Here is a 22766-nt window from a genome sequence, read left to right as displayed (position 1 = left end):
AACATCCAGTTATGCCAGCACCATTTGTTGAAGATGCTTTCTTTTTTCCATTGTACATTTTTGGCTTCTTTGTCAAAAATTATATGTTCATAGGTGTGCGGGTTAATGTCAGGGTCTTCAATTCGATTCCATTGGTCCACATGTCGGTTTTTATGCCACTACCAAGCTGTTTTTATGTTGGTAGCTCTATAGTAGAGCTTGAGGTCGGGGATCGTGATGCCTCCAGAGGTCCAGAGGTTGTTTTATTGTACAGGATTCTTTTGGCTATCCTGGGTTTTTTGTTTTTCCATATGAAGTTGAGTATTGTTCTTTCCAGATCTGTGAAGAATTGTGTTGGTAATTTCATGGGGATTGCATTGAATCTGTAGATTGCTTTTGGTAAGATCGCCATTTTTACTATGTTAATCCTGCCTATCCATGAGCATGGGTGATCTTTCCATTTTATGACATCTTCTTCAATTTCTTTTTTCAGGGACTTAAAGTTCTTGTTATATAGGTCCTTCACATGCTTAGTTAGAGTAACCTCAAGGTATTTTATATCATTTGTGGCTATTGTAAAGGGTGATGTATCTCTGATTTCCTTCTCAGCCTGTTTGTCTACTGTATATAGGAGGGCTACTGATTTTTTTGAGTTGATCCTGTATCCTGCTATGTTCCTGAATGTGTTTATAAGCTGTATCAGTTCCTTGGTTGAATTTTTGGGGTCACTCATGTATACTATCATGTCATCTGCAAATAGGGAAAGCTTGACTTCTTCCTTTCCAATTTGTATCCCCATAATCTCCTTATGTTGTCTTATAGCTTTGGCTAGAACTTCAAGTACTATATTGAATAAGTATGGGGAGAGGGGACAGTCTTGCCTTGTTCCTGATTTTAGTGGTATTGCTTTGAGTTTCTTTCTGTTTAATTTGATGTTGGCTGTTGACTTGCTGTAGATTGCCTTTATTATGTTTAGGTATGTTCCCTGTATTCCTGATCACTCCAAGAACTTTATCATGAAGGGGTGTTGGATTTTGTCAAATGCCTTTTCTGCATCTAGTGAGATGATCATGTGGTTTTTTTCTTTGAGTTTGTTTATATGGTGTATTACATTGACGGACTTTCGTATGTTGAACCACCCTTGCATCCCTGGGATGAAGCCTACTTGATCATGGTGGATAATTGTTTTGATGTGTTCTTGGAGTCTGTTTGCCAGAATTTTATTGAGTATTTTTGCATCAATGTTCATGAGGGAGATCGTTCTGTAGTTCTCTTTCTTTGTTGCATCTTTGTTCGGTTTAGGAATCAGGGTAATTGTAGCCTCATAGAAGGAGTTTGGTAATATTCCTTCTGCTTCTACTGTGGAACAATTTAAAGAGTATTGGTATTAAGTCTTCTTTGAAGATCTGGTAGAATTCTGCAGTGAAACCATCTGGTCCTGGGCTTTTTTTGGTTGGGAGACTTTTAATGACTGATTCTATTTCCTTAGGGGTTATTGGACTATTTAAATGGTTTATCTGGTCTTGATTTAACTTAGGTATGTGGTACCTATCCAGAAAATTATCCATTTCTTTTAGATTTTTCCAGTTTTGTGGAGTAGAGGTTTTTGAAGTATGACCTGATGATTCTCTGGATTTCCTCATTGTCTGTTGTTATGTTCCCCTTTTCATTTCTGATTTTGTTAATTTGGATGCTCTCTCTCTGTCTTTTGGTTAGTTTGGATAAGGGCTTGTCTATCTTGTTGATCTTCTCAAAGAACCAACTCTTTGTTTCATTAATCCTTTGTATTGTTCTCTTTATTTCTATTTTATTGATTTCAGCTCTCAATTTGATAATTTCCTGGCGTCTGTTCCTCCTGGGAGACTTTGCTTCTTCCTGTTCAAGGGCTTTCAGGTGTGCTGTCAAGTCACTAGCATGAGATTTCTCCAGCTTCTTTATGTGGGCATTCAGTGCTATGAATTTCCCTCTTAGCACTGCTTTCATAGTGTCCCATAAGTTTGGGTATGTGGTGTATTCATTTTCACTGATCTCTAGGAAGTCTTTAATTTCTTTATTTCTTCCTTAACCCATTGGTGATTCAGTTGAGCATTATTCAGTTTCCATGAGATTGTAGGATTTCTGTAGTTTTTTTCTGTTGTTGAAATCTAACTTTAAACCATGGTGGTCTGATAGAACACAGGAGGTTATTCCAATTGTTTTGTATCTGTTGAGATTTGCTTTGTGGCCAAGTATGTGGTTGATTTTAGAGAAGTTTCCATGGGGTGCTGAGAAGAAGGTGTATTCTTTTTTGTTCGGGTGGAATGTTCTGTAGATATCGATTAAGTCCATTTGAGCCATAACATCAGTTAAGACCATTATGTCTCTGTTAAGTTTCAATTTGGCCGATCTGTCCAGAGGTGAAAGTGGGGTGTTGAAGTCTCCCACTATTAATGTTTGGAGTTTTATATGTGATTTAAGCTTTAGTAATGTTTCTTTTACATATGTGGGTGCCCTTGTGTTTGGGGCATAAATGTTCAGAATTGAGACTTCATCTTGGTGGATCTTTCCTGCAATGAGTATGTAATTTCCTTCATCATCTCTTTTGATTGGTTTTAGTTTGAAGCCTATTTTGCTGGATATTAGGATGGCTACACCAGCTTGCTTCTTAAAACCATTTGATTAGAAAGTCTTTTCCCAGCCTTTAATTCTTAGTAGATGTCTGTCTTTGAATTTGAAGTGTGTTTCTTGTATGCAGCAGAAAGATGGGTCCTGTTTTCGTATCCATTCTGTTAGTCTGTGTCTTTTTATAGGTGAATTTAATCCATTGATATTAAGGGATATTAATGACCAGTGATTATTCTTTCCTGTTGTTATTTTTATTTTTTGGTGGTAGTGTGTGTGTACTTCTCTTCTTTGGGGTTTACTGCTGTGGTGTTATCTATTGCCTGTGTTTTCATGGGTGTATCTGCCCTCCTTAGGTTGGAATTTTCCTTCTAGTGCTTTCTGTAGGGCTGGGTTTGTGGATAAGTATTGGTTAAATCTGATTTTCTCTTGGAAGGTCTTGTTCACTCCATCTATGATGATTGAAAGTTTTGCTGGGTATATTAGTCTAGGCTGGCATCCATGGTCTCTTAGTGTCTGCATTATATCTGTCCAGGTCCTTCTGGCTTTCAAAATCTCCATTGAGAAATCGGGTGTTATTCTGATGGGTTTGCCTTTATAAGTCATTTGGCCATTTTCCTTTGCTGCCCTTAATATTCTTTCTTTATTCTGTACATTTAGTTGTTTAATTATTATGTGGCAAGGGGACATTTTTTGGGGGTCTAGTCTGTTTGTTGTTCTATGGGCGTCTTGTATCTTCATAGGCATTTCCTTCTTTAAGTTGGGGAAGTTTTCTTCTATGATCTTGTTAAATATATTTTCTGTGCCTTTGAGTTGGTATTGTTCTCCTTCCTCTATCCCTATTATTTGTAGGTTTGGTCTTTTCATGGTGTCCCAAATTTCTTGGACATTTTGGGTCATGACTTTGTTGGTTTTAGTGTTTTCTTTGACTGATGAGTCTATTTCTTCTAACGTTTCTTCAACACCAGAGATCCTGTCTTCCATCTCTTGCATTCTGTTGGTTATACTTGCATCTGAAGTTCCTGTTTGTTTACTCAGATTTTCTATTTCCAGCATTCCTTCTGCTAGTGTCTTCTTCATTTTTTCTATTTTCCTCTTTAGGTCTTGGACTGTTTCCCTCCTCTGTTTTGTTGCTTTTTCATGATTTTCTTTCAGGGAGTTATTGTTTTCTTCTGCTTTAATTGTCCTTAATTAAATTTCCTCTAGTTTTTTATAGCATTCTTCCCATTTTTTTGTTTGTCTGTTCCTCCACTTTATTTTTGATTTCTTCTATATAAGGCTCTAGCCTCTTCATGATGTTAGTTATAAGGCTTTCTCCTTCTTCTTCTTCTTCTTCTTCTTCTTCTTCTTCTTCTTCTTCTTCTTTTTCCTCTTCCTCCTCCTCCTCCTCCTCCTCCTTCTCCTTCTCCTCCTCCTCCTCCTTCTTCTATTCCGTGATGTTCAGGTCTAGCTGTTGGAGAAGGGCTAGGTTCTGGTGATGCTGTATTGCTCTTTATTTTGTTGTATGTACTTCTGCCTTGACGTCTGCCCATCTCCTTGTGGGTTCATTCTTGGTCTTATCAGTGTACTTGATCCAGACAGAGCTGGCAGATTTAGGGAGCCTCTCTCTGTTCCAGATGGGAGCTCTGGTCCAGATGAGAGTACTGGCTGGATAGGAGCTGGGGGGCTGGATTCTGAGTCTCAGGAAGTCCCTGGAGTCTCCTTATCTTGTCCAGATGGGAGTTCTGGGACAGGATGGAAGCTCTGGTCCAGATGGGAGTTCTGGGGCGGATGGTAGCTGGGGGCTCTCTGGTCCAGATGGGAGTTCCGGGGTGGATGGGAGCTGGGGGCTGGTCTCTGAGTCTCAGAAAGTGGCTGGGGTCTCAGGCTAATGGGTGTGGGGGCAGGGTGTGGAGACTACAGGATCTGCTTCCTCCCATCTTGGAAAAGGGGAGCCTTCCAGCAGGGCCTGACAATGGCCGGAAACTGGGGCCAAGTTGGGCAGGTCCTCCCGGGATGGCTGGTGCTCGGGTGGGACCCAGAGGTGGTTGCCTCTCTGACCTCTGGTCCAGATGGGAGTTCCCGGGCAGGATGGAAGCTGGGGGCTGGTTTCTAAGTCTCAGAAGTGGCTGGGGTCTTTGGCAGATGGGTATGCGGGCAGGGTGTGGAGGTTGTAGGGTTCACCAGAGGGTCTTGGAGAGGGGGAACCTTCCCGGTGGGGATAGGGGTCCTGCCCTATGGCCAGAACCTGGGGCCCAGTTGGGCAGGTCTTCCCCAGAGTGGCTGGTGCCCCGGGCTGTGACCCAGGTGCGGGCCTCTCTGGGTGTGACCTTCTTTTTCTTTTTCAAGACAGGGTTTCTCTGTTTAGTCCTGGCTGTCCTGGAACACACTTTGTGGACCAGGATGGCCTCAAACTCAGAGATCTACCTGTCTCTGCCTCCTGAGTGCTGGGATTAAAGGTGTGTACCACCACTGCCTGGTGAAAATACTTTTCTAAAGAAATCTTTAACAAAGTTTTTCAGTTGAATAAATTACTTTACTGATCTAGAATAGCACTTGAAACCACAGTCATATATTATCAACCCATATCCAAATATTGCTTCCAACATTTATGGGTTATTTGTTTTGTTTAAGATTGCTAAGTGTGAACTGGGCGATGGTGGTGCACGCCTTTAATCCCAAGTTAAAACCTTCCTTAAAAAAAAAAAGAAAAGGGGAAGTGCTGTGGATATCACTCTGTGTAAATAAAGTTCTGATTGGCCAGTGGCCAGGCAGGAAGTATAGGTGGGACAAGAGAGAAGAGAATTCTGGGAAGTAGAAGGCTGGAGAGAGACACCGCCAGCCACCGCCATGAAAAGCAACATGTAAAGACACTGGTAAGCCACAAGCCATGTGGCAAAGTATAGACTAACAGAAATGGGTTAATTTAAGATAGAAGAAGCAGATAACAAGAAGCCTGCCACGGCCATACAGTTTCTAAACAATGTAAGTTTCTGTGTGTTTACGTGGTTGGTTCTGAGCGTCTATGGGCCTGATGGGTGAGAGAGATTTGTCCTGACTGTGGGCCAGGCAGGAAAACTCTAACTACAAATGGCGCCCAACGTGGGGCAGAGCCAGGTGGATCTCTATGAGTTTGAGGCCAGCCTGAGCTACAGAGTGAGTTCCAGGAAAGGCACACAGAGAAACCCTGTCTCGAAAAACCAAGAACATAACAACAACAACAACAACAAAAACTAACTAACTAAATAAATAAATAAACAACAACAACAAAAAATACTCTCTTCTATAGGGGTTGGGGATGTAGCTCAGTGGTAGAGCGCAAGGCCCTGGGTTTGATCCTCAGTTCCACATACAAAAAAATAAAAAAAAATTGCTAAGTGTGGATTATCAAGTAAGAAGAAATTCCGTAATGTAATACTGTATTTTTTTTTCCAGATGTAGTAGAGCATCTTCTGATGAGTGATTCATTTTGCTCCTTGGAAAAGTGGCAGGAAATAGCAGATATCTGTTTACAAAATGGCTTTGAAAATTTGTTTAATGACATCATGTTCATTCTTCGATCCCAAGCTGGAGTTTCAGAAATTTCTGAAGATGATTCTATCAACTTAATGGAGCACGTTTTTTGGTAGTTCTCTATTTTAACCAGCTGAGGGCGCTTGTACAACATTTTATAGGCATTGGTTGGGCAAACTGGTTTTAGCATTAGTTAACATAAATAAATGTTGAGTATGACACTCTGAGCAATAAATCACACTTCTATTATGATGTTTAGATTTGATCTTGAAGCACTGAAACTATTGCTTCCTTTCTACCATGTGGTCACTTCTTATAGGAAATCTTGAGCAAATCCAGAGTATAACTTTTCATAAAGATAGCATAAGCATTTCTACTTTAGAACAAGCTAATGTCCAAATACTCACACTTCTTATCTAATTTGATACCTAGAACTGAAGAAGGTGTGGGTAAAGCTCTACTTGTATGTGGGTAAAGCTCTACACTAACTTTTGCCATTCATATATGGTGAAGGTCAGACTCCTACTGAAGTTTAGAATCTTGGCATGATTTTACTTAAAGGGAAGACTAGACAGATTGCATAGACGTGAACTTTGGGTAATCTTAGTCATGGAAAATGTGTAGCTAGAGTTTTCCTTCCTGGCCCAGTCAGGACAAATCTCTCTTACCTGCCAGTCCCATAGTCGCTCAGACACAACCAAGAAAGCACACAGAAACTTACATTGTTTACAAACTGCATGGCCGTGGCAGGCTTCTTGTCATCTACTTCTTCTATCTTAAATTAACCCATTTCTGTTAGTCTATACTTTGCCACATGGCCTGTGGCTTACCGGTGTCTTTACATGTTGCTTCTCATGGTAGTGGCGGCAGCCCTCTGCCTTCTTGTTCCCAGAATTCCCTTCTCTGCTTCTCCTGCCTATACTTCCTGCCAGGCTACTGGCCAATCAGCATTTTATTTACACAGAGCAATATCCACAGCACTTCCCCTTTTCTTTTTTGTTAAAGGAAGGTTTTAACTTTTACATAGTAAAATTACATATAACAAACAATTATCAAGCAAGAATTACAGTTACATTATTAAAGAAGATATCCTATCTAATATTTGTGAGTCTAAGGTAATATTTGTAACTTATCTTTTATCATAATTGAGGAAATTATAACTATCTAGTCTTCAACCACATCAAAGACCTCAGAAGGATATAATATTACCTGAGAACTAGGAGAAGGATGTAAGCATTTTTCAGGAGTCTTGTAAGAGTAGACAGAGACAGCTGGCAGCCTGGATAGTCACCTAATGTTCCTTTGTAAAGTTGGGGCATTTGTCTTTAGCCCACAGGGCTAGAGTCTCTCAGTCACTTCTCTCAGTGTCCTGTAGAATTTCTGGCAGTTTCCTCTGTGAAGCAGGAACCTGAAGGACCATTTTGTCAAGCAAAGTTCAGTGGTCACCTTTCTATGGGTCCTGATGTCCAGTCGATCAAGCAGTCCAGGCAAGAACAGTTTCTTACCCAAATGGCTATTTTTGCCAAGGTGAAGACAAATTCCATATGAAGTGTCTTTAATGCCCATCCTCCTCTCTGAAGTAAATCGGTGCTGCTAGGAGCAGACATGTCTCACTGTCCAGAAAGTCTAAATTTCAAAAATATTTTAAATGCCATATTCTGTAGGTCTTTGAAGTATTTGAAGATTACCTGTCTATCTGAAATATCTCTATGTATATGTAGAAGACTTAAGTAACATGGCTACGAGCATGATTATCATAGATGACCAGTTATTAATCTATTTTAATTATCCATTACAATTTTAAATGAGCTGTACAAACATAATACCTTAAACAAGAATAGAAATATACACACAGTATAACAAAATTAACTTTAAGTTTGTATCAATAGACTAAAATCTATACCAATGTAAAACATTTTAAACAAGTTGTTGCTCTTTAGAAATAAGTTCATTAATCTACCCTTTCATCCTATCATATCTATATCATATCCCCTTTTTATCTTTAGAAAGAGATCACATTTATAATCAACCTGCCAAATCAGAAAAATGTATCTTTTTAAAAATAATTTTGTACTGGGTACAGTGGTGAATCCTAGCTCTCAGGAGGCTGAGGCAGAAAGGTGATGAGTTTGAGGTTAGCCTGGACTACATAGTGAGAGTCTTTCAGAAACCAAATGAAATAGAATAAAACAAGAACAAAACAACCCCCCTTAAGACAACAAGAGGTATTTTAAAAAAATAATTCCAAGTGTTTGAGTAAGTATTTGAAAGTTTAGAATTATTTACTATGGGTAGATATGAATTCAAAATATTTAAAAATCAGTATGGCATGGGTACCAATCAAGTCGAATAGATATTCAACCAATCAGAACAGCTTCCAGTTCTTGTGGTGCATCACTGAGCTGTGTCTCCAACCCATGGTTCTGAAATGGAGTCTATGCAAACTCAAGTTGCCTTTAAACTTGGTATATAGCTGAGACTGGTCTAAACTTGCAATTGTCCTGCCTCTGCCTCCTGAATACTGGGATTAAAAGTGTGCTTCATCACATTTTACAGAGTTGTTTCCTTGTGAAGGGCCTAAGGAGTCTTTTCTGTGTCTCTTCACATCCTCTTCTCTTCATGTGTATCTGTGTCTACATTCTATCCATATAAATATACTAGTTAGCTGGACATGGCGGCACCCCACAGGCTGAAGCCACCAAAGTTACACATGGAGTGACAGGCCAGCCTCAGAGCGAGGCTGTTTCGTGTGTGTGTGTGTGTGTGTGTGTGTGTGTGTGTGTGTGTGTGTGTAATGCAATATATAAAACACATATGATATAATATGTAAATATATAATAATAAACATATAGGTATTACATCTCATGCATATATATATATACATATATATATATATATATATATATGTATTATATCACTCATACTGAATTAGAGTCCACCCACTTTAATTTGACTGTGTCTTCAAATAAGGTCGCATTCTGTTGTACTATGGGTTAAGACTTAAGCATGTAAATTTGGGAAGAACATAATCCAGACACAAACATTTTCCATTTTATCACCAAAATAAAAAATAGTACCAGGCACAAAATAACTGTTCAATGAGCAGTTGGTGATTTGGATCTATCTTAGGCAAACTTAGAATTTTCATAGTTGTTAATCTTGTGAATTCACTTTACTCTTGCTTACATTCACAAAATTATGTAACATGTTTTGGAATTATTCACAAAGCAAACACATCTGTATAATTAACCCCCACATGATGAGATAGAACCTTCCCAGAATATTCCAGCCTCCTGTCCTCCTTCCAAAGGTAGCTACTCAACTTCTCATGCCATTAATGACTTTTTTCCTGATTTTGAATTTTAAGTAAATAAAATAATGCATTATTTTTTGTGTCTACTTTCTTTTGTTTTTTACTTTTTGTGAGATTTTTCCATATTGTTTATGGTTGTAGTTGTTCATTCTCATTTCTCCATTCTATAAGTGTGCTGCCATCACTCCATAAATAGACCTGTAAGTTTTTCCAGTGTGGTCTATACAGTGCTCCATGGCCACTCTTCATGGCTTGTCTGTGAAATCTGCATGCATTTATTCTTCTTTGTTTTTTCAAGTTGTTTGGGGGGAGTGTATATATATATATATATATATATATATATATATATATATATATATATATATATATGTAAGTATAATTTTGTTAGCATTTAGGACTTTCCCTAAATAGTAGATTAACAAATGACCATTAATCACTTTTAAACCACTTAGCTAATTAATTAATTTATTATGTATGTGTGGTAGTTTGAATGAAATTGACCCTGGAAACTCATAGGGAGTGGCACTATTAGGATGTGTGGCCTTATGGAGGAAGTGTGTCACTGTGGGGATGGGCTTCAGTCTCATAAATGCTCAAGTCACACCCAGTGTCTCAGGCCTCTTCCTGTTACCTGTGCAAGATGAGGAACTCTCAGCTACCACTCCAGCACCATGTCTGCCTGAACACTATCATGTCCCACCATAATGATAATGGACTAAACCTCTGAACTGCAAGCCACCCAATTAAATGTTTTCTTTTATAAGAATTGCCATGGTCATGGTGTCTCTTCACAGCAACAGAAACCCTAAGACGGCATGTGTGTGTGTGTTTGTGTGTGAGGGTGCACATGTGTATGGATGCATGTGCACTTGTGTGATCTTGTTATATGGAGACCATGGACGACCTTGGGTGTTGTCTTCAGGCACTACCTTTCATTTATTTATCTATCTATCTATCTATCTATCTATCATCAGCTTGATAGGGTATAAATTCTTGTCCTAATAGTAAAATGTTTCACTGAGGCTTGCCCAGTAATTGAGTAAAACCAAAACTTATTATAACCCACAGTCCTCCTAGGGTCCCCCTGCTATGTAACCTCCCTGGTTCTGTGGGTTGCAATCTGATTGTTCTTTGCTTTATATCTAGAATCCACTTATGAGTGAGTACATACCATGTTTGTCCTTCTGGGTTTGGGTTACCTCACTCAGGATGATGTTTTCTAGTTCCATCCATTTGCCTGCAAATTTCATGCTGTCATTGTTTTTCTCTGCTGAGTTGTACTCCCATTGTCCACTTTATTTTTTCTGAGATGAGGTTTCTTACTGACATGGTGAGCCTCAGGGACTCACTTGTCTGTTCCCCCAATTACTGCTTTTCCCTAATTCAGGTGACTAGAGACCTGTTAGATTGCTAACACATAGGTTAGAAGTCGTACTAGTTGCTATCTGAATTTGCTGTAATGCACAGAATGTCCACAACACATCAGCTTCATTCACTCTTGGGGAAAAAGCACTTTGCAAAGTTAAATTAGTGAGTAGCTACTGGATATACAAAATTATCAATAACAAATAGTTGTAATTGGTTGTGCTCTTTAGTAAAAAACTACATTCATTACACACACACACACACACACACACACACACACACACACACACTGGACCTGGCAGTGTGGCTTAGCTGGTGAAGCGCCTTCTGTGAGGGCGTGAGAACTCGAGTTTGGACGGTCAACACTTATATAAAAAGCCAGGTGTTGCACACGTAATAGCAGTCCTGGGGTGGCAGAAATAGGAGTGTCCCTAGGGCTTGCTGACTAGGTAGTCTAGCCAAAGTAGTGGACTCCAGCTTCAGCAGAGACCCTATCTCAACAAATATTCAAGTAGGGAATGACCCATGTCAACCTCTGACCTCCACATGCACACACAAAATAAAGATATTCTTATTTATGTGTCTCATTTTTTTTTGTTTTTTGTTTTGTTGTTTTGTTTTTTGTTTTTGTTGTTGTTGTTTTTGTTTTGGTTTTTTTTTTTTTGGTTAGCATTTACTGGTACTCCCATAGCCTTTATCCATGTCAGTATCTCGTTGGTGTTCCCAAGTATCTATAGGGGTCTGATACTAAGTAAAACATGTCACACTCAGGCATGGGAACCAGGACTTACTGAAAGGGACAACTAAGGCAGGTTCCAGCCATCAAGCAGGATTATGGACATGCCATTATTCTCTCAGAAGCTGGAAAGTAGATTTGAAATTTGTAGTCCTGACTTCTCAGAGTCTGTGGTGGGAGTAAGCTTGGCTGGCATCCACTCCATGGATATCTTCAGCTTTGTTATGGTGCAGCAACAAGGCTCTTCCCTCTGGGCTTCCAACCCTCAGAACTGTAGCCTGAATTTCCGTTGACTGTGACTTACCCAGATAGCCACATACATCACAGAGTCAACCATGTCACTTTTCAGCTCTGGTTGTGCATGTCCGGAAGGGCAACAACAAATCTGTCTGCTCCCAGAACTTTTCTTTTGCCACACATTCACATTTGCCCTCCCATGGGGATGGAACCAGGGCCTTGCACATGCAGAATATGTGCTACCTCTGAGCACCAACCTCAGCCCCATGTCCATACATTTTCAGAGCATAGAACCAACTGTGAGAAATTAGCCTTCACCAGGGGACTGAACTTGCACGGGCTCAGTCTGCTTAAAAAGCCAGGCATTTACAAGGTGATGCAAGGGTTTTGAATTGCAGGCTCGATCAGCCCTTTATAAGTTAGCTGGAAATGTCTGCATGCTTTGATTTTGCCCAGCTGCCTGGGAGGTGAGCTTGGCCACTGAGCACAACAGCTAAAAGGTTTGCACTGACATAAGGTCACTAATGAGGAAGGAAAAGCCCTGGCAGTGAGACCCCAGGGCCTTCAGGTTGCAGTACAGAAGCAGTGTTGCCCTAGCATTGGAGAACATCACCTCTGTCTCTCTGTTAGGACTCCCCTCCCTTTCTTTCTCATTCTTTTTTGTTTGTTTCTGTTTTTTCAAGACAGGGTTTCTCTGTGTCACTTTGGAGCCTGTCCTGAAACTCATTCTGTAGCCCAGGCTGGCCTTGAACTCACAGAGACCCGCCTGTCTCTGCCTCCCAAGTGCTGGGATTAAATGCATGCACCACCACTGGTCAGTCCCTTTCTTATTCTTATGTATCTATTTTTTTTTTCTAAGACAGGTTTTTTTCTGTGTAGCCTTGGCTATCCTGGAACTCACTACATAGACCAGGCTGGCCTCACACTCACAGGACTATGACGACTACCTCTGCCTCCTGAGTGCTGGGCTTGAAGGTGTGCCCCGCCTCTGCTAGCTACGCTCGTTTCTCTCCTTTGCCAAGGAGTTCACTGGAGGGTTGGAGGGAAAGAGATAGGGAGGAAACTTTTTAATGTAATTTGTAGGTATCAATTTTTCCCATATTTTGTATACTTTCTTGCATGTATATCCAGGTCCCAGATGATAGTTTGTAGTGTAGGAAATAGTCTGTGTGCAAGATCTAGGTCATATCACTAGCAGCAGATGCCATGCAGAGGCACACTTGTCCTAAGCCCAGGTGACATAGAGATCAAACTAGACACCAGTAGGATTGTGTTTATTTCATTATATGAGTTGCGATCCATGAAAGATTGCTCATGAAATGAAAATCTTATACATGAAAAAAAGTTTGCTTTTAACTTATGTGTATCTGTCTGTCTGTGGGAACGAATATATGACAAACAAAAATGCAGGTACCCAAGGAGGTCAGAAGGGTCATGAGAAGGCATGAGGTCTCCTGGAGCTTGAATTAGAAGCAGTTGGGGGCTGGGAAAGAGCTCTAGAGCAAGAGTGGGAGTTGCTGAGCCATCTCTCAAGCCTATAGATGAAATTTTAATAACACCTAAATAGTCTTTTTGAAGAAATCTGTCTGGAAAGTCTCTGAAATCAGCCTCCAACTCCTAGTCTATCTGCCTGTAATGTTTGGTTTCTCTAATGCAAAATGGATAGCCAGGGTCAAAGCCAGGCTGCAGCACTCTGCTCTCTCTGCCTGGGTGCTGGGACACACATAGTTCTGAAGCATCACATTAGGACGTCACAAACCTTGAGCATTTGTAGAGTGAAGACAGAGCTGTTGAGAGGCGGCCATTCTGACTTGGAAGAAAATGACAGTGCATCCTGGTGCACAATCAAAGGGCCAAAGGATGAATAGTTTGTGTTTTTTTAATCTTCAGATTAAACATAGGGCCTTGCGCATGCTGAATGCTCGACCACTGAATTATCTCACCAGCCCAGGAATAAACCATTTTGAGGCAGTAATTTGCTGATGGTAGTGACTGTGAAGGCTGACACCGATTTAATGAGCAAAGTTGTAAAAGGAGTTATGTGTTCATGTGCTTGTGTGCAGATGCTTGTCTGTGTGTGTGCTGGTATGTGCGTGTGTGCGTGCGTGCGTGTGCGTGCGTGCGTGTGTGTGTGTGTGTGTGTGTGCATGGAGGACAGAGGACAACCTTGAATGTTGTTCATCCTCAGGTGTTCTCCACCTTGTTTTTTGAGACAGTCTCTCAGTGGCCTGAGGCTCACCTAAATAGACTAGGCTGGCTGGCCAGTGAGTCCCTAGGATGCCCTGTCTCAGTTCTGGGATTGTAAGCACATGCCAGCACACCTGTCTTTTAATAGGGTCTGAGGATTGAACTAAGGTCCTCATGTATAAGAAGTAAACACTCTAACACTTTAACAACTGAGTGCATATAAAAAAGCTATGTGTACTGGCATGTGCCAGCAATCCCAGGTGGGCCACAGTGAGAGTGATCTTGAACTTTTTACCATCCCATCTCCACCTCCAAGTACTCTGATACAGCTGTACACACCAAGGTTTCTAGTGCTAGGCAAGTGTTCTACCAGCTGAGTTATGTACCAATCTAAAAGTAGTTATTCTTAAGAACTCAAAAAAACCCAAGTCATTTCTCTCTTGTATCATATAAATTTAGTTGTTTCTGGGTACAGGAAGGGGAGGCCTCAAGACCATGTAACACCCAAAGTGGCTTAATTCAACAACTCTTTCTTGATTACCTACTAAAAACAAATAAGACATCATGTGTCTTTTTTTGTTTGTTTGTTTTTTGTTTTTGGAGACAGGGTTTCTCTGTGTAGTTTTGGTGCCTGTCCTGAAACTCGCTCTGTAACCAGGCTGGCCTCGAACTAAAGAGATCCATCTGGCTCTGCCTCCCAAGTGCTGGGATTAAAGGCTTGCACCACCGCCGTCTGGCTGCCAGTTTTTTCTTAGTGTGTGTGTGTGTGTGTGTGTGTGTGTGTGTGTGTGTGTGTGTGTGTACTTGTGGAGGACTCAGGACAACTTTGTGGGGATAGTTTTTCTCTTTCCTCCTTTAGGTAGGTCCATATTTGGGTTCTAAAGGACTCAGCAGAAGCCAGGTCTCAGGGTGGCAAGATGAGGTCCTTTACCTGCTGAGCGGCTCATGAGTGCTAGCTTTGCGTGCTGACTTCTTCATTTAAACCAAGGATGGCATGGTGTGAGTGGTGCAAACTCACAGGAGGACTCTGATTTCTGGACAGAACTTCTTTTCAAGGTGCTTCCAAGGCCACATTGGCATTGAATCCTGGTCCCCATGAAGCTATCCCACACTGTCTCCAACACTGTCATGGCTCCTGACCTTATTGTTTGTGCTATTTGAATCGATGCAAAGGCTAAAAAGTTATTGCTTATGTCATAACTGTAGCTTTGAAAGTTTTCACATGTGCTAGCTAGACAACTTGGCTAGAGTCAGTGGAGAAGAGGGATCTTTAATTGAGAAAAAGACTCCAAAGATCAGGCTGTAAACCAGGCAGTGGTGGAGCACACCTTTAATCCCAGTACTCAATAGGCAGAGGAAGGCAGATCTCTGTGAGTTCAAGGCCAGCCTGGGCTACAAAGTGTGTTCTAGGACAGCCAGGGCTACACAGAGAAACCTTGTCTTGAAAAAAAAAAAAAAAAAAAAGATTGGCTGTAAGAAAACCACTGATTTTCTTAATTAATGATTGATGTGGGAGGGCCCAACCCAATTGTGAGTGGGGCTATTCCCTGGGCTGGCAGTCTTGAGTTCTATAAGAAAGCAGGCTGAGCAAGCCATGGGGAGCAAGCCAGTAAGCCTTCTATGGCCCCTGAGTCAACTCCTGCCTCCAGGACCCTGCCCTATTTGAGTTCCTGCCCTGACTTCTTCAGTGATGAACAGCAATGCTGGAGTGTAGGCCAGATAAACCCTTTCCTTCTCAAGTTGCTTTGGTCATAGTGTTTCACCACAGCATAGAAACCCTACTTGAGACACATGTCTAGTTTATTACTTAGGAAACAGTCCCCCATATAACACAAGGTTTTGGAAGGAGCCTATGAACCAAAGATAAGCTTCCTATCCCCTCACGTTGGAATTTCACTTGTCTTCTTTCTGAATCTCTGCTTCCACTGTGAACAAGATAGTGAGCTTGTCAGTTGAGCAGCTCTCAACTTCTCCAAGCCAGCTGAGTGAAAGAAGAGAGAGAACAGTGTGTAATGTTTCCTGGAAAAAGAATGCATTTGGAAGAACATGGGATCATTTGTAAGATCCCTCAACCCCACTGTGACTGACAGTCCTTTGCTGTGTGGGGTTTTGTGGTCTGCAGCATATTTAGCAGCATTTGGCCTCAATCTACTGAATGTCCTGTCTCTCCACCCAGTATGACCCTCAGAAAGTGCTATAGACCTTGCCAAATGGTTTTTGAACATTTGTGTAAATTTTATAAATATATATAATCTCTACCAAGTTAAACATGATTTTTACTAGGTGGTTCTTCTGCAAAAAAGAATCAAAGATAGCAAAATAGGTAAATATGCCTTCTGTGTTGTTTTCTTCTGCACAATCACTATTGACCATGCAGATCCACAAAACACTAGAAGTTAAACATTGGCAAGCAAACAAATAATGCACAACTCAAAAGTCCAAACATCTCAGTGATGCTTGGCAGGAAACAAGTAAGGAAAAAGAAATTACTATGAGGTGCTAGGGGTTTAAGCTATATAGGGGGACATTTTCAAAATATTTATTTTTAATTCTTTGGATTTTTTTTTACACATGTCTGTGCACTATCTGTGTGAAACACCTGCTGAGGCCAGACAAAGGTGTCCTGATACCCTGGAGGTAGAGTTATAGGTGGTTGTGAGCTACTATGTGGGCGCTGGGATTTAACTTGGGTCCTCTAGAAGAACAGAAAGTGCTCTTACCCACGGAGCCACCTCTCCAGCCCCTAAAGATTTATTTTATTTTAATGTATTTCTGCACATGTACACGTGTGTGTGTGTGTGTGTGTGTGCGTGTATGTGCATATGAATGCAAGTACCCTCAGAGGTCAGAGGTATCGAAGCTCCTAGAACTGGCATTAAGGCAGCGGTGAGCCACTGCACATGGGGGCTGGGACTTGAACCAAGGCCGTCTGTAAGAGCAGTGTGTGCTCTTAACTGCTGGGCCAGCCCCCAGGGGAACTTTTTTTGTTTTTTGTTTTTTGTTTTTTCTGAGACAGGGTTTCTCTGTGTAGCTTTGCGTCTGTCCTGGAACTCGCTCTGTAGACCAGGCTGGCCTCGAACTCAGAGATCCTCCTGCCTCTGCCTCCCGAGTGCTGGAATTAAAGTCATATGCACCACTGCCCGGTGAATATTTATGGTTAGAGTTTATATGGGGTAGTTTGGAAATCATCTTCAAAGACCTTTCAGACTTTCCTGTACCTGGTTGGTTGAGACAAGTGAAAGAGCCTCTTCAGCTCCACTGCTCTAGTGCTGGGTGTCTTAGGGCTTCTACTGCTGTGAAGAGACTCTATGATCACAACTCTTATAAAGAAAAGCATTGGGTGGCTTACAGTTAAGAGGTTCAGTCCATTATCATCACAGTGGGACATGGCAGCGTGCAGACAGACACGGTGCTGGAGAAGGAGCTGAGAGTGGAGAAGAAGCTACATTTGATTCAGAGGTGACAGAGTGAACTGAGACGCAGAGCCTGGCTTGAGCGTGTTTGAGCCCTCAAAGCTCACCCCACAGTGACACACTTCCTCCAACAAGGCCACACCTACTCCAACAAAACCACACCTCCTAATAGTGCCGGTCCCTATATGAGCCCATGGGGGGCAATTACATTCAGACTACTACATCTGGTGACCTCGTGCACATGTGGCTGGCAGTGTTGTGACACCTAACCAAATTCTCTAAAGAACTTGGGCCGGACAGTGGTGGTGGATGCTTTTAATCCCAGCACTTCAGAGGCAGGCAGATCTCTGTGAGGTCAAGGCCAGCCTGGTCTACAGAGTGAGAACCCTTTACTCATTCAAGAATCATTCTACCCTCTCATTCCCACCCAGCCTTTTACCACTCCAGTATGTAGAATAAATACAGAATTAACTAGCTTCCTTGCTTCCCTCCATGGCAAGCTAAATGTGAAGCCTATTTCCCTGACCTTGGAGTTTTAACACTAAACATTACTCTTTTAGTGGCTATGTAGTCCTCTGTAAACACCTCCAGGTAAGTTCTCACAGCAATGGCTGCAGCCACAGACTGGGCTGGGGAGGCTCAGGCTCTAGTTTGCAAGTGTGGATCGAATCCCATTCCTTCTCAGCTCTCTAAAGCAGGGGAAGGCTAAATAAGAAATCTCTACCATCCTTTCTACCCCAGTGTTTAAGAACCTCCTTTTCCACTTACATGCAAGATATGAGATTAGTTGTGGTATAATTAGGCGTTGGGTGGTGCTAGCTAGAACACTGGAAGGCAGTCAGATCTGAGGTCTGCAAGTTCTTTTTAGCTACCCTGAACTTGCCTGAAGGAGTGAGAGTAAGCTGAAGCGAGGGAAGACTGTAGTTAGTTTTCCTGCCTGGCCCACAGTCAGGACAAATCTCTCTCACCCGCCAGTCTCACAGTTGCTCAGACCCAACCAAGAAAGCACACAGAAACTTACATTGTTTAGAAACTATATGGCCTGGCAGGCTTCTTGTTATCTACTTCTTCTATCTTAGATTAACCCATTTCTGTTAGTCTATACTTTGCCACATGGCTTGTGGCTTACCAGTGTCTTTACATGTTGCTTTTCATGGTGGTGGCTGGTGGTGTCTCTCTCCAGCCTTCTACTTCCCAGAATTCTCTTCTCTCTTGTCCCGCCTATACTTCCTGCCTGGCCACTGGCCAATCAGAACTTTATTTACACACAGCGATATCCACAGCACTTCCCCTTTTCTTTTTTTTTTAAAGGAAGGCTTTAACTTTTACATAGTAAAATTACATATAACAAAACTATTATCAAGCAAGAATTACAGTTACAATATTAAAGAAGATACCCTATCTATCTTATATTTGTGAGTTTAAGGTTTTATATCTAACTTATCTTTTATCATAACTGAGGAAATTATAACTATCTAGTCTTCAACCACATCAAAGACCTCAGAAGGATATAATATTACCTGAGATCCGGGAGAAGGATGTAAGCATTTTTCAAGAGTCTTGTAAGAGTAGACAGAGACAGCTGGCAGCCTGGACAGTCACCTAATGTTCCTTTGTAAAGTTGGGCATTTGTCTTCAGCCCACAGGGCTAGAGTCTCTCAGTCACTTCTCTCAGTGTCCTGTAGAATGTCTGGCAGTTTCCTCTGTGAAGCAGGAACCTGAAAGACCATTTTGTCAAGCAAAGTTCAGTGGTCACCTTTCTATGGGTCCTGATGTCCAGTTGATCAAGCAGTCCAGGCAAGAACAGTTTCTTACCCAAATGGCTATTTTTGCCAAGGTGAAGATAAACTCCATAAGAAGTGTCTTCAATGCCCATCTTCTTCTCTGAAGTAAATCGGTGCTGCCAGGAGCAGACATGTCTCACTGTCCAGAAGGTCTAAATTTTAAAAATATTTTAAATGCCATATTCTGTAGACCTTTGAAGTGTTTGAGGATTACATGTCTATCTGAAATATCTCTCTGTATATCTAGAAGACTTAACTAACATGGCTACAAGTATGATTATCATAGATGACTAATTATTAATCTATTTTTAATTATCCATTTCAATTTAAAATGAGCTGTACAAACATAATACCTTAAACAAGAGTAGAAATATACACACAGTATAACAAAATTAACTTTAAGTTTGTATCAATAGAATAAAATCTATACCAATGTAAAACATTTTAAATGAGTTGTTGCTCTTTAGAAGTAAGTTCATTAATCTACCCTTTCATCCTATCATATCTATATCATATCCCCTTTTCTTCTTTAGAAATAGATTGCATTTATAATCAACCTGTTTTAAATAAAATAGTGGTTTTCTCTGTCCCACACCAGAGGGCTCTTCTGATTTGGGACACAAGAAGCTCTTAACCTTTTCTTTTAACAATGTTCTTGGGTTTAGAGAAGTAAAGAAACACGGGATGAGGTCCCAGGAGCCCCTGAGTGGTGTGGCAGAGAAGGCTATAGTGACCAGGAAAGAGCAGAGGGTCCTGGAGCCCCCACAGCAGACGCCTCTCCTGTTGTGAGGAAGGAGGCATTTCTTTAGCATTGAAAACTGAGGGCAGAAGCAGCACTGTTTTGAGGAAGGGTCGCTGGAGACTACTGGGGAAAATTCCTAATGGTCTTGTCATTCTCCCAAGTGAGTGGGTTTGATTTGTCCAAAACAAGGCAAAGACAAAACAAAACAAACACATACACACACTAAACAACACTCCCCCACCCCCACCGACTCTCAATGGTGCCCTAGTTACACAGCCAAAAGGACAAAGAAGTGATTTAAGCTCCTTGAAACTGGAATAGTTATTGCCAGACACAGGCGATCAGCAGAATCATTACATTCCAGAAAATGCAGGGCCTCAGAGGCTTCTCTGTACTCTTCCATCTTGATGTCAGATTGCTGGCAGCCTACACTGAGTTGCTTTGTAAGAATGTGCTGCTAGGCCTCTGCCCCCAGGAGGATGAGGGGGGAGGAAGGGCAAGCTCCTTTTGCCTGGAATTTGAAAGCGTTGGACACTTCGGTCTCAGCTCCTGTAATGACTGAGGGCGAGGCTGATCTTTTCAGCCAATTAGATGCCAACATATTTCCATTACCAAGGAAGGAAAGGGCAGCAGGATGACCAATAGCTGGGGGTCCTGAGATATATGAACTTGTTGGTTAGGGGCCAGACAGAAAATCAGACTATATCTCAAAAGCTTAAAACATTAATAAAAGGATGATTGTGAATGTATGTAGATAGTGTTAAAGGGACAAATAAGGAATGTTGAGGTGCCCAGAGACTTTCATCCATGGGAAGTTATTACCTTCCTAGGTTGAAAGGACAAGAGAGAACGAGACCCTGAACCTGAGCCATTGAATGAGCCTATAGAAAGAGGAGACTCTATGGAAGCTGTCATCACTTGGGGACATGTGGCTATGGGCTACTGCCAGAAACAGGCCACCAAACAGGGAGGGATTGGGAAGAAGTCCTCTCCCGACTCCTCCTGCTGGGTACCTCCCCTGGACCAAGTGGCAGCTAGTGTATTTCTCAAGGATCAGCCTTGTGGGAGCTGCCCCTGCACAGACGTGGGTTGTTAAATGAATGACCAGTGCTGGTGGCTGCAGAAATGGCACAGTAGTTAAGAGTACTTGCTGCTCTTCCAGAGGACCCATGGCTCACAATGAACTGTCATTCTATTACTACAGAATTGAACGTCCTCTTCTGACCTCTGCAAGCATCTGCACACACGTTCTCTCTTTCTCTCTTTCTCTCTCTCTGTCTCTCTGTCTCTCTGTCTCTCTCTCTCTCTCACACACACACACACACACACACACAGAGAGAGAGAGAGAGAGAGAGAGAGAGAGAGAGAGAGAGAGAGAGCTAAAGTCTAACCAGTAGTATGCTGATAAATTATATAATTATCAAATATTATTTACAGCAAACATTTCCTAAGCCAGGCCTGGTGGTAAAGGCTGAGACAGGGAGATTACAAATTCCAGGCCAGTCTGGGCTACAAATCAAATTCAAGGTTAGTCTGGTTAACTTATTGAAACCCTGTCTCAAAATAAAAAAATGGTTTAGAAAGGATGATGAAATAGCTCAGTTACAGAGTGCTTACCTGGCACTCACAAGGTCCACAGTTCAAGCCCCAGCACCAATGGCAAACATATTTATACATATCACATTCACTCCTCAGTATTATTCTGTAAAGCAGCAGATCTAGGATTCCTTGGAATGCAAGAGACTAGGGAACTGAGGGCACCTATGTGATAGCATATCTGTAGTTGGCATTTTCTTTGGGCCTCCAACCAGCTCCCAAATAAAGACACAGAGACTTATTATTAATATTGTGAATGCTTGGCCTTAGTTTTGGCTTGTCTCACTAGCTCTGATAACTTAGTTTAGCCTGTTTCTGTTTATTTACGTTTTACCTTGTGACTTTTTACCTTTCTTTCATTCTGTACACCCTACTTTCATGCTTCCTCTATGTCTGTCTGTCTGTCTGTCTACCCCTAGCATCCCCCTGTCATCTCCTTTTCCTTCTTCCCCTGAATCTAAATTCCTCCTCCTACTTACTCTTCCTGCCTGGAAGTCCCTCCTACCCCTCCTCCTTCATTATTGGCCATTCAGCTTTTTATTAGATGAATCAGGTGCTTTTGAAAGGTGAGGTAAAATGGCAACACATCTTTTCATAGTTAAACAATTGTAACACATCTTTACATAGTTAAATATTCCACAACACATGTCAAGCTGATGAGCTGAAAAAGGGAAGTATGGAGAACCAATCAGTAGCTAAAGGAGGCCAACCCTGCCTCTGAATAGAACAGAAGTCCTTGGGATAATCATATGAACACTTGCCCTCTGTCCACCCTGTGTGAATTCCCCACATTTGCATTTTCTATTTTGTACACAGGAAGTTGCCTTCTGCCCATGAAGTGATGTCATGAGAAGTCCCATGGGACTATGCTGCTTAGTTTTTGTCACTGGGAAGAGTGATCTCTGGGGCAGTTTCTTGATTAATGATTGATGTAAGAAGACCTACCCACGATGTGAAGTGCCACCCCCAGACAGGTGGTCCCAGATTGTATAAGAAGTAGGCTGAGCCCACAGGAACAAGTCAGTGGTGTTCCTCCACATTCTCTGCTTTAGTTCCTGTCTCTAGGTCCTGCCTTGGCTTTCCTCCGCAACGGACTGTAACCTGTGAACTAAAGTAGAACAAACAAAACCCCTTTCTTCTCTAAGCTGCTTCTGGTTTTATTACAGCAACATAAACAGAACTAGGCCAAGGGCCCTCAGAAGAGCACGGGAGCGACGGCTGAGTGCTGTGTCTCCAAGTCCTTGGAGCTATAAATCTCCATTGGTTGTTGTCATGACTCAGTGGTGGAGTAGCTCATAAGCGAACTGGAATGGCCCTCCAG

General features: G+C 41.7%; 1 protein-coding gene across 7 annotated transcripts in view; it reads left to right on the top strand.

The window, feature by feature from the left end:
- The window catches only part of Clhc1 (clathrin heavy chain linker domain containing 1), a 39613-nt gene extending 32897 nt beyond the window's left edge, over positions 1 to 6716 (top strand). For all 7 annotated transcript variants that reach the window (XM_036200969.1, XM_036200968.1, XM_036200971.1 and 4 more), the window contains one exon: positions 5995 to 6716. In XM_036200969.1, coding sequence (XP_036056862.1) covers positions 5995 to 6188 — 194 coding nt within the window. In that variant the 3' untranslated portion in view covers positions 6189 to 6716. The remainder of the gene's footprint in view (positions 1 to 5994) is intronic.
- The last annotated feature ends 16050 nt before the right edge of the window (positions 6717 to 22766 follow it).

This window comes from Onychomys torridus, chromosome 10 (genome assembly GCF_903995425.1).
Source record: "Onychomys torridus chromosome 10, mOncTor1.1, whole genome shotgun sequence".
In the NCBI taxonomy this organism is placed as follows: domain Eukaryota; kingdom Metazoa; phylum Chordata; class Mammalia; order Rodentia; family Cricetidae; genus Onychomys; species Onychomys torridus.
This window is presented reverse-complemented; position numbering and strand designations above follow the sequence as displayed.